The sequence below is a fragment of the Gymnogyps californianus genome, chromosome Z (genome assembly GCF_018139145.2).
Source record: "Gymnogyps californianus isolate 813 chromosome Z, ASM1813914v2, whole genome shotgun sequence".
In the NCBI taxonomy this organism is placed as follows: Eukaryota; Metazoa; Chordata; class Aves; order Accipitriformes; family Cathartidae; genus Gymnogyps; species Gymnogyps californianus.
This window is the reverse complement of record NC_059500.1, coordinates 56,304,303-56,322,271: the sequence shown is the minus strand read 5'-3', so window position 1 is coordinate 56,322,271 and position 17,969 is coordinate 56,304,303. Positions and strand designations below refer to the sequence as shown.

The window sequence follows — 17,969 nt, the reverse complement described above, 5'->3', positions numbered from 1 at the left end:
CTACCTCCTATAGCATTTCCATGATCCCATTTGATATGAAAAAACTTACTAATATATTGCTTCTGAAGAAGAAGATATTAAAGGGAACAAAAGATGCTTGCTTTCCCCTGATTCTCTTGAGATGTACAGAATTTGAATAAAACAGTTAAAGCACTTCCATACTCTTCTATCTAGACTCTGGACTGCATCTGTCCTTTCAGTCAGAACATTACATCTGATGAAGACTGAATTTTCTTCTCATGAACCACAGAAGTCAGGTCAGATACACATACTATTTTGTTCACTTCCATCAAGACGTTTAGCATAGGAAAATCCCAATGTAAGTGCCTGAGGAAAAACCTCAAACCATTCTATGACTCCATTTCTGAACAACACGCAAATACCCACCATCACGGCTTGGTTTTAGCATCAAAATTGAAACGTGGAAGCTACATGACCTGTATTTAAAATGCAGTTTCACACAAACAATTTAAACAATTGCTCATTGTGGAGGAGGGGAGAAGACATTTTATTTGAACCTGGCTTCTAAGAGATGCTAACAGCAGTTCAGTTTGCCATCAAATATTGAACTATTCCAACAACAGATTTGACCGAAGTGGTTTAGCAGCCTGATAGCCCAATTGTTTCTGATTTAAAAGCTTTGCAGGGGTCTTCTTTGAACTAGGAATCTGCAAAAGCATGTCTTCCAGCGTGCACATGGTTACCCGTCCTGAAACTTGTAGTTTTGTATAAATATCTCCTAATTTGGCAGAAAGGTCAGGGTTTTCTTCCATCTTTTCCCTGACTGTAGCCAGCTAAGGAGGAGAAAATGACAGACTGTTACAGTTCAGCAAATGAAGATCTCATTCAATCACCATATTGAAGACAAGCAATCACTCAAAGAAAAAAAAAATACACAACGTAAGATATGTGGCTAATGCAATGACTCATAAGAAGAGGATTTTACGCAGCACACATTATACATCACCAGACAATGGTGGAAATGCACTGGATACTTATTAGAGAGAGTGTATTAGATTTACAACTCCCTCAAATTTGTACAGTCCTATTTCCAGTCCTAGTACAGACTAACACAATTATTTTCTATTTAAACCCAGGAAACATAATTGCTTCCTGGAATCTACTTTCCAGATCAGCACAATTCTAATTATTATTAAGTATCACACTAAATGTATAGTACAGTGCAAATCAATCAAAGTCAGACTATAGAACACTGAGAAGTTCTGTATGCCATACAAAGAGTATGAGCTCAAGTATAAGTAAATCTCTTGAAAATTGTTATTGATCAATAACCTTTTGTGGAAGGAATGGGTTAGGACTAATGCTTAGTCTTCTTAGGGACTGTTACAAATTTGCCACACAAAACCAAAATACAACATTGACACATGCAACATTTATTGCAATGAATTTACAAAATGAAAGGCTGTTTAAAAAAATTTATTTTCAACATAGCAATTAATACATATGGGCTATGTTTTGAAAGGTGTGGCCCCCTTCTAGCTAGTATTTGTTATTTTATGGATCAGTTATTAATTTTGTTTAACAGGCAGCAGTGAAAGGCTAAGTATTTAATTATTAACACAGTCTTAAAATATCTTGTTCCATAGACACGTTCAAAATGAATACACTAATAAGTTTCAGGAAAAGCAGCAGCAATGCTGCCAAGCTGATAGGCCTACATATGTGCTCTGAAGGAAGCCTTCTTGGCGATCAGTACTGTAAAAGCTACTTTTTATAGTAAAATACAGTAAAACAGCAAAAGCTATTATTTTTCATATCACACGTCCCTGTACAGCATCACAGGTCTTTGCCAATATTACCAACCTAACAATATCACTGTGATCAGAACTTTATTCTCGTTTTTACATCAAATGAAAATAGCATAGAAGGCAAGGGATTAAATTATTTAATGCCACTAGGGAACGCTTCATCTACATTCAGATGAAATTTGAGCTTCTAAGAGCAAGATCCACAATACAAAAGGGAAGTGGACAGCTAAGTGCTTTGTCCAACAGTACAGAAAGCCAGCCAGCTGCTTTGGCATCTGAATGCATCAGAACCCAAATAATTTTAGTAGGGTGAAGTCAGGCACCTGAAGTTCTGTAGCTGAACCACTGTCACCATGGCTCAGCCAAGCACTGTGGACCTCCTCTCATTACTGTATACTTACCACCTGCTCAGAAAACTCGATTTTTTTCACAAAGGAAGGAGTATCTACTTCCACTGCTGCCTCTAATGTCTTTATTACTTCTTCTAGCGAACCAGATCTGAGCTGGACAAGAACCTTAAAAATAAAATAAAACCACACCACACAAATAGTACTTATCATCAGAATGCAAATTTTAAAAAAAGTGTTTGAGGAAGACGTGAAGCAAAGCAGGACAAAATACATTTCTAGATGCTGTGCTGATAAAAATCCATTAATCATGACGAAAGCAGAGGGAATGATCAATTTCCACAGAGGTCTGGGTTTTTTTTGCAGCTGGGACCTGGAAAGGAAGGGTCAGCCTGGAGGCAGAGCTCCTCTGATGGAGCTGCATTAGCTGTTCTTGAATAAAGTGTTTTTTTCCATAGCTTAGAGAGGTCACTTACGGGGCACGTGCAGTAGACTTTCTCTCAGGTTGTAGACCATGCAATTAAAGAAAAAACTCTTGTATGTACATATGTGGTTAAGATTCAGAGGGCTGAAGGAGGCCTGAAGTGGGCACAGCACAGCTAAGGAAGACATTTATTTGGAGCTGTGTTTTTTTAAATCTCTTGTAGCAAGAAAGCAAAAAGTCACGATGTTGTAACTAGAAATTTTCCATGGGTCTATACTCACAGAAGTAGGACTAGTCTACTTTCCATTCCCATCTATGGCAGGAAGCAATTTTAAAAAATGGGGGAAGGGTGTTAACAATTCAGAATGTAACTCATACAACTGACAGAAATTGTCTGTTGGCTCAAAAACAAGCTCAGCAACAGTACTGATACATGCCTGTGCTACTAAGAAGCCAGACACCTGTTACTTTGCACATGGCAGTTTTTTGTCCAGTATAGCATACTTCTCTACAAGATTCTAATACAAAGCAAGCATACTTACTTTAAGATTATTGTACAGTTTGTTCTCCGTTTTCATTATCTGGGAACAATAAAATTTGGCTTGTGCTACATCATTCTAGGAAGGAATTACAAATAATAAAAAAAATACGGTTAAACACGTGTGACATGCTTTCACAATAAAAGTTCAAGAAAAACAGCAGTCTTACAACTTTTCAGTGAATCACAAACCAGCATCTAGAACCTCTTCACCAAGATCCATAGACTCCAAACAGCATCCGGCCTGTGATAGGAACACCCCATGCTGGAGTTCCCATGTCATCTGGCTCTTTAGCACATCAGACAGTACACCCTGCCTCAGATCCGCAGCAAAAGGAAGCATGTAACCAACACTGAGCATGAAAGCACCTAGAAGATAAAAGATCTACACACATGCTCAGTTTGGCACGTGTCAGAGTACTTAAATGAAGTGCAGCATATGTTAATGTGGGTATTTATCCTGCCCAGCATGTTTAACCTTTTGGATATACACATTTACAGTACTGTATCTATGCCATCAACTGATCTGTATAGACAGTAAATGTTACACTGACATTTACTAGACCAACCACTGTTACTTGGGATCAAGAAACATCTCACTCACAGCAAGATGTGCTGTCAAAGATCATGCAGCTTAAGAAATAGTTAAGTGTAATATGGAGCATTATTCCATTTGCAAAACAAGAATTTTAACTGATTTTTACATAAAACAACAGCAGCAAGGATATTTGATGTTGTTTCAGAGACAGAGATCTTGGTTTTTAACCTCAATGCCACTGAGAAGCCCTGTCATGCCATCATGCACATAAATTAAATTCAATGATGCTACTGTTCAGTGTCTCTGTTCACAGAGACAGCACAAAAAAGACCACAATGTATAAGAAAATTTTAACAATTCTACTTCATTCATTCAAATCCGTGAACAACATCAAATTGCTAGTGCCTCTGACCTCTGTTTAGACATGAAACAGAGAAGGTTTAGAATTTCCTCAAGCTGTATACACAAATTAACGGCAGAGGAAATACCAGACTTCAGAATTTCCTAATTGTTATTCTCCTGCTCAATCTTTCACCCTGTACTGCCTCAGAGCCTCTTCATATCAGTGCTTAGGCACATGAGGTATATGAAAACCTCCCCCTGAAGAAGCATGTTGTGGAGAAAGACAGGCCATCTCCCAGGCAGTAAGGCAATACACATCATAGCCTTTGAGTTTGCCTCCCAAGATAAACATTTTAAGAGATGATTGTATAAATATCTTAAATTATCATTTTAATTCTATTTAAAGGAAACTGTCACTAAATAGCAGTATCTGCACGACTGGGTCCATGGTTACACCTAACCTGCTGGCCCAACTCTCTTTCATTTTCTAAAAATATTCTATATGGCTTTGTCATTAGCACAAAATACCTGTGCATTAGACTCAAGACATATGTTTATATTTCAGAATTTCCACATTCACTTTGTATGGGAGTTGTCTATAATCCCACTCCTTTGGGGGCCTAAGAGTCCTAGTACTTGAAGTTATTACATAGATCAGTTACGCTTCCTCTATGTTAGCTTCCTTTCACTGACTATCTTACTACAATAAAACTATAGAGATTCAGGCACAAATCAAAACAAAAGGTACTGTACCTGCTTCAGAGCAGTTGCCACAGCAAAGCAGAACGCTCGCAGTGGTAATGTGTCACCTTTTAGCTGTGCTTCTTCAAGCAGTTTCGCAGAGATTTTGCAAGACTCCAGGTTGTCCTGCATAGAAATTTCAAACCTAAGTTGCACTTGTTATTCTTGTGATCTGAAAGGACTGTAGGCAATTGCAATCACATTCAGCAAGGCAATCCATATCTGAACCCAACCAAGCAGATTCTGTGCAGCATTTCTTGAGAAACACATCAAAATACGATATTCAAAGCTACAGAGTTCAGAAGAAGGTAAAAATAACTTCCATTAATTTAACAACTACGCCTTGCCCTAACTGTTTTGGCTTCTACAAGAGATAAAACAACCCCAGCAGTACGCTAAAACCAACAGCTACTTTCCTTTCCACTTTCCAATCATTCCCAAATCAGGAAGAAAGCTGACTTCTTGTCCTTAACTTTATTCTAAAAGCTACATTAGAGAGTTAATGCAAACCAATGTTTTCTAAGCATTGAACTACTCAGCACCGTTACACTAAAGAAATCTGTGCATGTGTGAATTTGAACATTCAGCAATTTTTAGCCTCTCTTATGGATCAAATCTTGCAAGACATTTCCAAAGCATATACTCTGATACGATAGCTTAGACATTCGCCTGTTTTCCAACAGAGAAAGCTTCCATTATTTCTGGGACTATTTTCAATAGGAGTCTATAGTAAAAGCCAATGAGCTTACCTGTGTGTTATCTCACAAACCACCAACTCTCAAAAACAATGCTCCTCACACTGGAAACTAAGAGTACAGCTGACTGGACCCCAAACAAAATAATACCTGCCAAACTTAAAAGATGGCAGCAGGAAGGTTTTGTAACAACTGGTACCATCAATATGGATAAGGGCCTTCATATTCCTTTCTAGTATTTGGTGTTGATTTCTGTTCCTACTGTTCAAAGAGTCATTCCTGCAAAATACTGGCCATGATTTAAGGGATAGGGTCATCCTTCAGGTGTTTAAGGGATGCTTTTCCATGCCACTGCTGAATGGTCTGCACAGCTTGTGAAAATACCTTTTAAACCACATGAGAAACCTGTGGTTAAAAACATGTTCTTTGAAGATTTAGAAACATTCTGACCACCAGAAGATTGATTATTATTACATAAATACTTTGTTGTCATCTGTCCTGGTTTCGGCTGGGATAGAGTTAATTTTCTTCCTAGCAGCTGGTACAGTGTTGTGTTTTGGATTTAGTGTGAGAATAACGTTGATAACACACTGATGTTTTAGTTGTTGCTAAGTAGCACTTATCTGAAGTTAAGGACCTTTCAGTTTCCCATGCTCTGCCAGCAAGCAGGTGTGCAAGAAGCTGGGAGGGAGCATAGCTGGGACAGCTGACCCCAACTAGCCAAAGGAATATTCCATACCATAGAACGTCATGCCCAGTATACAAAGTGGGGGGAGTTGGCCGGGAGGGGCGGATCGCTGCTCGGGCATCGGTCAGTGGGTGGTGACCAACTGCACTGTGCATCACGTGTCTTTTCTTGGGTTTTATTTCTCTTTTTTTTTGTTATATTCCTTTTCATTACAATGATTATTATTATTATTATTATTATTAGTTAGTAGTATACTTTATTTTACTTTAGTTATTAAACTCTTCTTATCTCAACCCATGAGTTTTACCTTTTTTTTTCCCCTCCTCCCCATCCCACTGGGAGGAGGGAGGGGGAAGCAGCTGCATGGTGCTTAGTTGCTGGCTGGGGTTAAACCACTACATCATCAAAAGGCCTATAGCCCTTTCCTGCACTAAAAGAAGGACCATCTGTTACCTTAGAGCATAGCAGTGCCTTACAATGATTTAAAACATCCCAGAAGTGTTTTAGAGTTGACCTCTAAAACACTTCTGTACAAAGATTAAACATTAATTCCTTTGTTTATCCACTAGCAATAATCTGAGCTTTAAGCCTTGTACATTTTTCTGTACTGGTCTCTGGCATGGTTATTCAAAAGAAACCAAGAATTAACCTGGTAAAAATCCAGCACTGCTCTTAATGATACCAGCACCATTATTACCAGTATTCAAGTAGTGCATCTTGAAGATATTTCCCTTCAAGATTTTTTCTGAAGTTTCTTATATTGCATCATGAGCAAAAACACTTTTGAGCTTCATGGTTTTTTCTCTTACCACTAATAGCTGAATCAACAGATTAAGCTTTTGAAAGAGCTTCGCCTAGTACTTTTTAGTGCATTTTATTCTAATGAAAAAAACCCCACAAATTTATTGTGGCTGTTAAAACAACCAAGTGACTGTTTAGAATCATTTCCACTATATTTTTATCAATTTGCTCACAAGTAATGATGGGCCAGATTCTCTATTGAAAACACAGGTAGGGCCAGAAGTAGTAGAAAACAGAACTCTGAGGAGCCTCTGCCTGTTGCACTTACCATGGATCCAAGCCTTCTGACAGCAGGCCATTGAAAGAACCATGCAGATTTCAGGGAAGAAGCTACAGCAGAGGGAGTAAAGGATACCTCAGAGAAACACAGTGGGTTTCTGTTAAAGCCTTTACCTAAACGGGCAGAGTATAGACCAAGGAGCAACCCTGAAGTGGTAAATACTGCTTCAGTGGATGCTGGTAGCAAACACCAGCTTACAAAGTTGGGTTGTAGCATAGTGTCAGAGTCTTCGTACATTAATAACTTTCTAAAAAAGGCACCTTCTATGTAGGACTGGTAACATCCTTAAACTGACTGTAACCATCAACCTCTAGCTGTTTTTAACAGCAGACAACTTCCACTGCTCTTTCTCAGCTCTGTCTACTGCCCCACTCTCCAAACACCAAAGCCACGTGGCTATATCTATTTCCCCTGACCTAAAGGCAGCCCTGATTCGTTAGAACTGAGAATTTCAGAAGCATCACATGAATTACTGCTGAGCTACCATTTTAGGCCAACTCCTTTTTATCACATATGCACTCAGATTCATTGTATGGTTAACTGAGAAACCTGAGGAAGTTTAGTCTAGTGGTATAATTTTTCCTCAGCTAGTGTCTTTCTTCCTAAAAACATGAGGAAATTGAAGAAGAGTTTCCTACTGAGTTTGGGAAGGGCCTATGTTAATATTTCAAATTGCAGAATTGATTCAAATCTGGAGAGGAAGATCAAAATAAAAAAGTTTGGGGATCTCACTTTGCTACAAAAGGGAAACAGTTCTAAGGAAACACTCGTCAAACCTACGTAGCCTAGTTTCTTACTGGGTTCATGCTCTTCTTCTCTGAGCTAAAAATACAGTTAAGCTGAAGGGGCAGCCTGTCTCTCACTGAGGGCATTCATTTAGGTTTCTTTTCTCCACTCAGCTGCCCATTTTCATCAGGCATGTAGGAACAGATTACCTTTGAGAACTCTAACCCTTGTCAAATTTGGGTACTATTACGGAAATGGTTCAAGGTTACTTGGAGGGGCAGGGCAGAAATGGATGGGAGATGTCTGACAAACAGAACATATGATATAGATGCCTTGTCTCTTACAGAAGCCAGATTATAAAACCAATATTGAGGCTCAAGCACAGAGTATAGTCTGAAGAGATGCACAGATCCCAGAGAAAGACTACTATCAGCTAATCAAAGCCTGTATCAAATTTATTCCTTAGTGCTTATGTCCATGTAATTTTTTAGAGATTTGCTTTGTGACATTAGTTTGTATGGGAAGCTATATATGTGCACCACATCATGCACAATGAAGCAATTTAGGACTTAAACACGTCTAAAATATTTGCACTAGATAAGAAATCATGACTTGGAACATATGGAAATTTCAAAATCCAAAAAAAAAGGAAGACATAGAGAAGGCATTTTAAATACTTTTTCACCATGTAAATTGAAAATACTTACCAGTTTGTAGCATATTGCAAATGCAAGTAGGTAAGTTTCTTTGTTGAAAGGTATACCTTGTTTTTTCATTTCTACCAGAACTTCCAAAGCACCTACCAAAAATACATTAGTGTTACTCACTTCACAGATTTAAGGCTGTACATTTAGTAACTGAAAAAAAAAATAAATTCAATGTGGTCTGAGCTCAGTAAGTCTATTTCAAAATCAGAATGTAAACTAAAATCTGTTATTTTCTAAAAAATTAATACATTTCAAAAAGTTTAATTTAGGGTCAGTTGGATGTAGATATTTCTTCCCAGCAAAGAGGTTTTCAATCTACATTAGCACCTGGCCTTACTGTTCTATTATTTTCATACAAATCTAAAACTAAATTCTAGATACTTGACAAAGCCATCCTCATTCTTCTTACCTGCCCAGAAGGCAAGCCTTTTAAACACATGATCAAAGCTTCCACCTTTTTAGGCAAACTATCTAAGAGCTCCTCAATAACGCACATGCTCCACTACACCATAACACTGCGTTCAGGCTCTGACCTGGTTATTTTTACAGTGGCTCAGTCTCAACTTTTAGGACAACCACTGGACTTAGATTTGCCAAACGTCAAGAGACCAAGCGCTGCACGTTCAACAAATTTCAAATAAAGGGATTTGCTTGAAAAGCTCACTCCGCACTCAATTTAAGATTTTCTCATGGAAAGTCTTTTCAGTCAGGTCATATGATTCCCCCTTATCCTCACAAAGGGCCAAACTGATTTGAAGCATTTGACTTAAATATTGCAGTAGCCACTCTGTGTGGGCACGCTAGTAAGACAAACCAAGAGAAGACTGTGGTCTGGTTTTGTTATCAAAGGAAAAAGGGTACTTTTCCCTGCTCTGACATAAATGCAGAACTGCCAAAAAAATTATTGAAGAACTTACTGTTCCAAAAATCATGTAATACAAACTTTGAATAGAGAAAACAAAAAGCTATGGGAAATTACAAACCAAAGAGAAGTTAAGCCTTCAGAGAAGACGGTTTAGGAAACAAGCGCCCCTGGATAATCACAATTCTGTGCAACTAAGAATGGTAAGAATACCATTGGAAGTATGAAACAAATACAGCCTTCCATTTTTATTACACACTACAGTGCAGCTCATTCACATCTACACTGATTTACATGATGTTTGGCCTTCTAAAACCATAAACCAATCAGCAATATATAAATATATATATACACACACACACTTACAGTGAGAGGCATCCTCCTCAAAATTCATTTGCCTTAACAAACACAGTACTTACTTTCAAAATGGCCCTTTTTAAACAACATAGTCATTAAAATATGGAATGATGTACTCTCTGAGAAAAAACCACGCAAATTCTGGAGAAGAAACATACAGAGCAAGCATAAAGAAAGTTAGGACAGTGATCATTCTTACTGTGCACAGCATTTAGCAGGTCTTCCTACTGGAATAAGCCCCATCTTCACAAGTTCAACATTTAACTCTCTGGGTTCCCTGACTGTCCCTCTGTCAAGTAACCTCTAAAATACCAGCGACTCAGTATGGTCAAAAGCTCACTAAAATTAAACAGAAATTTCCCAGAGATTCCCACTATCATTTTTTTTTTAATGACAGATTGTGACCTCTAAGCGAACACAGGCAGAAGTCACTGACCAATGGCAACTCCAAAATCTCAGCAGAAATACAGCTTGCAGCTGATTAACAATATCTTTGGGCTAAAGTACCACCACCACAAAACTCAAAGAATTTTTTGCTAATCACAATATCAAATGATGAACAGATCAGCACAAGGGCTTGAGTGATGGCAAGCAGAGTAGCAGAAGAAAGAACAAGTATATTTTACATTTCACTTCAATCACACTGTGTGTTGGGAATAGCAAAATAAAATGCCAAGGTATTAAGTCTAAATTTCTGCAGCAGAGTCTGAAGAAGTGGTACTGTACCTTACTACCCATCAGTTACTAATTCCTGCAAGTACCGCAGGACCTGTGTTAATGACATAGACCTCAATCAAAAAAACCCAAACCAAAACAAAAACCAGATGTACTCTAACACACGCCTAATTTAAGAATAGTAGCCCAAGCAAGACTTCTCCCATTTCTGGCTAGGCATATTTCATGCCTTAATGAATTGACATCATAGAGATGACTTTCCACTGGCCGCCAGAGATTTTTGAAGACACAACATTATTGCACAGAATCTTTTCGATTTATTATACACTGGGCATAACTAATGTCTTGTCATAATAGCACATATAGCATTTTACAGATGTTCAAAACCAAGTCCTTAAGTTTCTTCAGCACTAAAATGCCCAAGTTCCTGAGCTGATGAATATCATACCACCTCTACATGGTTCAGAGGGAGTCTAAAGTACAGAGTAACATGATACATCTGTTGGTGGAAATAATCTAAGAGATTTCAGAGGATTACTACATAAAAACTCAGAAATGTTCATTTCCAAGAATGATCTAATGCAACACAGGATGCAGGAAAACATGCATCAGCTGTGTTCATTTGAGGAAATATTTTTTAATCAATACTTTTTATTCAAATGATGCAATTATATAGCAGTACAGTTAAAAAGTTATCAAACTAGCATTTAATTTTCTTTTAATTAATGTTTTGCTATTTTTTAAACAAAAACCATGTAATCTGCATCCTTACATTAATGCCATAGACATCCTTGCTACTGCAACACATATACTTCCAGTCTATGAGCTCATGCAAGGCTCATGCATAGCACATCAATTACTCATATTGGACTACTACTAATAACAATGTATTTTCAAAATATATAGGAGAATTACCTGATCTTTGATAAGTTCTACTGCAGGACTTTCAAGGTCCAGCTCATAACATAGCCTCATAAAGAGAGGCCCAAATTTAAAATTATGTAAGGATGTGATTCCATTCTGTTCATGGTACCTATTGGAAAGATTAAAAAAAGTTAATCACACAGGGCATGGAATTTGTCAAGGGAAAACAGCTTTAAAGAGACAGCAAGATCTGTATGTGCAATGACAGAGGCACACTTCTCTGCACCAGCCAATGACATTTAGAAAAGAGGAGATTAATTTTATGGAAAAAATATTGTTTTGATCAAACTAATAAATTAACTAGTAATATGTAATCTCTTCTATTTCCAGTAAAGTAACCTGCATTGGATTAGTAATAGAATGGGTCTCTGCCACGAAAATTCCCAGCTACTTTACCTTCTATTCACAGTGCAATAGCACAGGAAGCTGCAGCAGTCTATTTTAGCAGCAGTACCTGCTAAAATACCTCAACTTTTTCCCTCCTCCACTAAAAAATAAACAAAAAGAAAAAAAATAAAGTGTTACACTTTTTTCTTATAGCTCCTACACTGTAATTGCTGGGAAGGCTTTAATTCACAAAACCTCCTGACCTACCACTGCTAGGTCCAGACCAGTTTAGAACGAGGTGTGTCTTGGCTGGAAAATACCACTGAACACACCACTACCTCTCAGCTGAGAGCTGACGTTTCTATGTGGCTCACTATTCATCCTGCATACAGTAGGACACCACTTTACTCCCGTAGCTTGACTCTCCTTTGATCTGAGAGTCTCTGAAGGATTGGAAGATCCAAAGTAAATGAAAATATAGCCTTAGTTTAAGGGATTAACTATGCATATAGCCACTGAATTAAGGTAAGCCCTCAACTGCAGATATAACCTGGGATGATCTAATAAAAGCAAAAAAATAAAGACAGAAAAGAGTGTTACCTGGATTGTTAAAAATACCTGTAAATAACTTTTCTGGCTAGTTCCACATCAGATGAAGTCTGACATAAATGCAGTAAATTTTTTAATTCATTTTTGAGAATCATTCCATTTTTCTTTAATTTTTCTTTAATACTTTTAAAATATGGATCTGAAAATAAAACACATCATAGCAGCAGTCTATAGACAATTCCATTACCTGTGTTGCATACTTAGTAACTGAAACATGGAGACTCAATGAAGCAGAAAGCTTGTTTTTTTCACCAAAAACAACGCATAAAGCTTCTCACAGACAAGCATGCCTAGGTGTCCCCATGAAGTCATGTCAGACTTGGAAAACCAAGAAGATGCTTATTGTGAACTTAATCATTGTGTACGTTATGGAATATAACAGGTAATACAAAAATTTTAAAGAGAAAGGAAGTTTTGTAAGTGACATTTTCTGCCTTATGTTCTTTTTTCAAAAAGCAAGCAAACAAACAAAAGCAATCCCACTCAGCATTCAAATGAGCATAAGAACTTCTGCTCAACACTGTTCGTACAGCCTGCACAACTGATGCAAACACAAAGAGTCTCATAAATAATCTATGTATTTCTATACGTAGCCATACACTTAGAGTTGCTTCCCTTCCCCCCTGAAAAAGAAGCTTCTCTATCCAGCACATTTTCCTATGACAAAGCAAGCACAAAGACAAGTCCTTCAGTTGGTAATCTCAAGGCTCTGATTCAGACATACACAAGATGAAAATCACATGTACCACCTGGCAGCCCCATTCCTCTAATGGTGCTGCCCCCCATCTTGGGCAGGGAAGTGAACTTTTTTGTAGCAGTTGCTGGGTCACTGCTGCTTCCAAGCTAGTAACCTACACAAGAGGTGCAAAGTGAGCACCCCAGAGAACAACATATTCACCTACTGGATGTATATCTGTTGCTACATGCAAATACAAGTCCTTACTCAAGACTGAGATGCAGAGCTGAATTCTGTGAAGTCAGAAGAATGTGTATATATAAGTATGCATATATAATGGTTGTGATGTGTTCAAAGATGCGCAGAAATTTAAAAAACACCTGGGATCCGAACTGTATTTGTAAAGAACACATAATAGTCATTATAACTACTGTAGGTAATTGTCTAACTGCTGTAGTTAGCAGTATAACTATTACAGTTAATAGTTGCATTATAACTATAATAAATAATAGCTATTATATATTCTGTGTAACAGAATAGTTATTACTGCTTTTTCCATTTGTAAATGAAGTTTATTATCAGCCCTAATTACTTCTTTTCATCTTTCAAGTGTTAGACTAAACACTGAGTACAGTATGCACACATACAGACAAATAGGTGCTTAGCACATTGTTTTCATCAGTTCTCAAAGGCTACTATTTGTAGAAAACAAAAAGGTCAACTGTGACCTGTAAAGCCAAATATTTGGCTTCTACAAACCTGTTTTAGCAAGAGTGATTGACCCATAGCAATAAATTCAATGTATCTCAAGTACAGGATGAATAATCCCCAACATGAGTACGTCATCATCACAGCAAAATATAATAACATTATGACTTGCCACCACCCCATTTAAATTCTACTTTTACTTAATATAGAAAAATTGTCATGTTGACTTTACCTCCCTCTCTGTCCCAGAAGACTGGTATATATAAAACTAAATTTGAATATTTGTCTCCTCCTTGCCACACAAAAAAAATTAAAATTGACTACATCCTTGGAACTATTGTCAATTTGTATCACGAGAACATCTGCACATGATTAAACAGGTGCAGGAAATGGAGTTTTACCTAATCTTTCTTAAATATTAAGGGCAGATTTATGTTTATATTTACGTACCTTAAAGAAAGGAATTTGTATACATTTTAAACAGCATGACAAAATCCCCATCAGAAAAAGTCCACTGATCTTGCTCCTTCATTAGTTTGGAAAACTTGAATTTGTTTTTCATATTCTGAGTATGCATACGTCATCTGGAATTGGGTGTAAAACTGAGGACTTACATTACGTAAAAGGAAAAAAATCTAAAAGTATAAGCTAAATAAATTTACAGAGTGGATTAAAAGAGAATTACCGGCATAGGCCTTCTCTGGATAGTTAAGCAGCTATTAGGCTTTGTATTAACTTGCTCTGCTGATGATATATTTGAAGTAAGATTTGTAGACTGAAACAGTATTTTCTACTAGACTATCTGACAAAGTTGGAAAAGCAAGGACACAAACATTTCAGGTCTTACGTAAACACCTTGCACACTTGGAAGCTTCTCCGCATTTTCCAACACAGCATAACTAATATTGCTTCATTCTACGAAGCCTCAGATCTTCCAATAATTTTAGCTACAAAAAATTTGCATGAGGAAGACATAAGCTGCTGCTTTAAATGGGGTCAATTGGTGTCATATTGTAATGACTCTGACTGTCTTGTTTCCTAGGACTCACACTAAAATTGAGAATGGTGATTACGAAATAAATACTAATACCTTTATTGCCATGAACTTCATTCCTAATTGCCACTTTCATCTGCTGAAATTCTTGTAACTTTATATCATCTTCTGTTAGCAGATACCGCTTCCCTACCATAAGAAAAAAAGAGGAAGGTTGAGTTTTACGTCTGTTTTAATACCACTGAACTTTGCATTTATGAATTACTGCTGTTAATTATTGCGTGATGCCAGACCACTGGCAGCATGACACTAAAAAAAGACTGCAAAAATTGCAGTTGCTCACGTCACTGACAAAAGAACCTGAGCACTATGTCACAGCTTTCCAGAGTTAATCTGTACAAGGATGAAGAAGTATATATTTATTGGATGTGAAAAAGAAAAACTAGAGACACCATTCGTCTCCACCTAGCCAAGGTACAAGAGGATTCTGCGCAAGAATAAGATCTTCCTCCCCTTTCATGCCTTTATAATGATTTGTCTTGTCATCTCTTTATTCACCACACCTCACTAGTGGCACAGCTTCCTTTCCTCACATGTGCTGTCCCTGCTATTGTAGAATGCATCGTTCTGGAAGCTCCAAACGCATTAGGAAGACAAAAGGAAAAAACACAAAGCTTATTATTTGGATTGTAGTAACACTCAGGAGACCTAGTGAAGTTCTGGTGCAGCACAGACATCACAGATAAGACAGTCATTGAGTCTAGAATCTCAAAATTAACTTTGGGTGCTTCCCTCAACTGTTCTGTGTTGTAAGCTCCTTTAACAAAAGCATCATGCAAATGCTGTTTGTGAAGTTTCTGCTGTCACAAAACCAGCTCTCCAGTAGATTTTTATTTGCAACCAATGATTTTGTAACAGAGGGTCACTATAATAGTTTATGTTGTCACAATCTAACCTTTTAAGTTTTTGGCTTCTTAAAGAATGATTCTAATCATGAAGGAACAAGAGCAAGTATTGACCTGAGTTAGGTTATTTATTCTCCTCCTGCATTTCCCTAGCAAAATGCAACAGGCCATACAAATAAAAACACTTGTTTTCTGTGCAAGTGAAGCATGCTAATGACACGCTTCATAAAATCTGAAGAAAAAATCCATTAAATAGTACCTTTAGCCATTAAATTTAATGGAAACAGTTCCAATGGGTAAACAAATACACTTTATCCAGCATGAAACTGGCCTAGATTGCCCTGCCCTTTACTTCCCACAGACCTTCTCAGCCGGTCTAACACCAAAAGACCATCCCTGTCCTGGGCCTCTCCAGAGCTGATGCGGGAATCATGCTGGTGCCTGGGGTGGGACAGGCGCACCACACCGCATGGACACTCAGCGGTCACAGGCAGTGTCAGCAGAGAGCTTGGGGCAGCAGAATTTTACCCTTCTTGAATTCAATTTGCTGAATCCTACCGCTTCCTTAAATTCGTATGTTGAAGTGTTATAGAAACAAACCAGTGCAAAACCAAATAAGAGGGCCTCTAAGGAAAAAGGAGGGAGATTGATATGACGGCTGGCACGCGCAGGCTGTGCAGGCCATCCTGGAGAACTTAACCAACCAACCTGCTTTACCTCAGACATGCCGCAACCCTCTAAAAGGAAGGCCAGTGAAGAGCCGTGAGCAGACCACCACGCAGGGGGGATCTTCATGTCTCTGAGGGGTCTAAGAGAGCCGTAAACTGAGTGAAACCTCCACTGATGTCGGCGCAGCAGGCCGGGAGCCCAGTTGGGGTGCTGACGCTGGGGAGCCCTCTGCCATACACCTCCTTTCCATGTGGCCCCATTTTGTCTTCTGGGCGAGGGAGCACCTTCGAAAGGCCTCTTAAGCCTGGGCGCAGCGGTGGTGGTGACAACCAGCAGGTGCAGCCCAGGGTCTGGATAACGTTGTGGTCCTCCCAGAATACATACGCATTTACGAAGCTGCACGTTTATTTTTTTTTTCAGTGGCTCGTATCCAGCCAGCAGCAAGCACGGGATAAATTGAGTAATACTGCTCCCAGCCCTTCCCCGCGGGATAACTCTGCCGCACCAGCTCTGACTGCCCACCGCAGCACAAACGGGCCCGCTCTGAAGCCCACCGGGAGCCCCTCGGCGCTCCCCCCACCAATACCCCGCGCCGAGAGGGGCATCCCCGCAGGAACTACAACCCCCGTCAGGCACAAGGCTGGCGGCGGCCGCCGGGTCTGCCGGGAGTTGTAGTACTCCGGTCGGCCCCCCGGCCGGACGGCAGCCCAAGGCCCCGGCCAGGCATCCCGCCGCCCGCCCCGGCCGCGCAGCCCGCGGTACCTCCAGGCGCGTAGCCCCAGCAGCCCGAGGCAGGCGGGCGAACCGTCGAGCGCCGCACCGCCTCCTGTAGCACCCGCTGGGAGCCGCCAGCGAGCACCGCCGCCATCTTGCGCCCGGGCCTGCCGACGGCGGCCAGGGGCGGGGCGCTGGCAGGCCTGCCCCGCGCCGCCGCTCGCCTCCTCCCTCGGCGCCATGGCCGCCCCCGTGCTCAGGCGAGGCGTGCTCTGGAGCGGGAGGGCCCTCGGCGCTGCGGCAGGTTGGTGGTCCGTTGGTAGGCGGTAGCGGGGCTCGCTACGGCAGCGGGGCGGGGGGGGGGGGGCGCTCAGGGTCGGCGCGGGCCGAGCCGGGGCGGGTCGGGTCGGGCCGGGCCGGACCGGACCGGACCGGACCGCACCGCGGGGGACAGGCCCTGGCGGGACGGGCTCTCGAGTTGCCGTGGTTGCCGCCGGCTGCGGTGGCCGCCACCGTGGGGAGCGTGAGCAGGGACGGGGTGCTGCGTAGGGACTTTCTCTTCGCCTTTGTACATTTATATATAAAATTGGAGACAGCTCTGAGAACGGCGTATCGCTAGCGTGCGGTGCGGGAGAGTGTTCCTAATTTGTTTTTTATAGATAGTCCACCTTGCCGATTTCATAGCTTGATATCTTAGGACCTGCCTTTTGGGTCACTGGAAGCCACGCGGAGTTGTATGGAGGCTGCCAAGCCCGCGGCAGTAAGTCTTCAGCAAAACCTAGTAACTCAGGTGACAGAAGCACAACCAAGACTGATGGTTTTGAAAAGCTGCCTTTCCAAAAACCCTGACCTTTGGGAAGAATTCAACTCAGTAATGTTTACTTAAAGTATTGTGATGATGCGTAACTTTATTGTGCCTTTTCAGCTTCCCCGAGCAGAAATTTCTCTGTGCT

At 40.1% G+C, this 17,969-nt stretch overlaps 2 protein-coding genes across 2 annotated transcripts in view; one reads left to right on the top strand and one right to left on the bottom strand.

Moving 5' to 3' along the window:
* Nucleotides 1–490: 490 nt before the first annotated feature.
* On the bottom strand, nt 491–17,258 carry PTCD2 (pentatricopeptide repeat domain 2). The gene is given in 11 exon segments (XM_050913283.1): nt 491–794; nt 2,171–2,284; nt 3,083–3,157; nt 4,712–4,825; nt 8,597–8,688; nt 9,878–9,956; nt 11,406–11,535; nt 12,360–12,489; nt 14,825–14,917; nt 17,065–17,197; nt 17,199–17,258. Coding segments are annotated over 11 exon segments (1,245 nt in total). The 3' UTR covers nt 491–569.
* The window catches only part of MRPS27 (mitochondrial ribosomal protein S27), a 49,873-nt gene continuing 49,160 nt past the window's right edge, over nt 17,257–17,969 (top strand). Inside the window, exon 1 of the mRNA XM_050913284.1 lies at nt 17,257–17,320. Coding sequence (XP_050769241.1) covers nt 17,257–17,320 — 64 coding nt within the window. The remainder of the gene's footprint in view (nt 17,321–17,969) is intronic.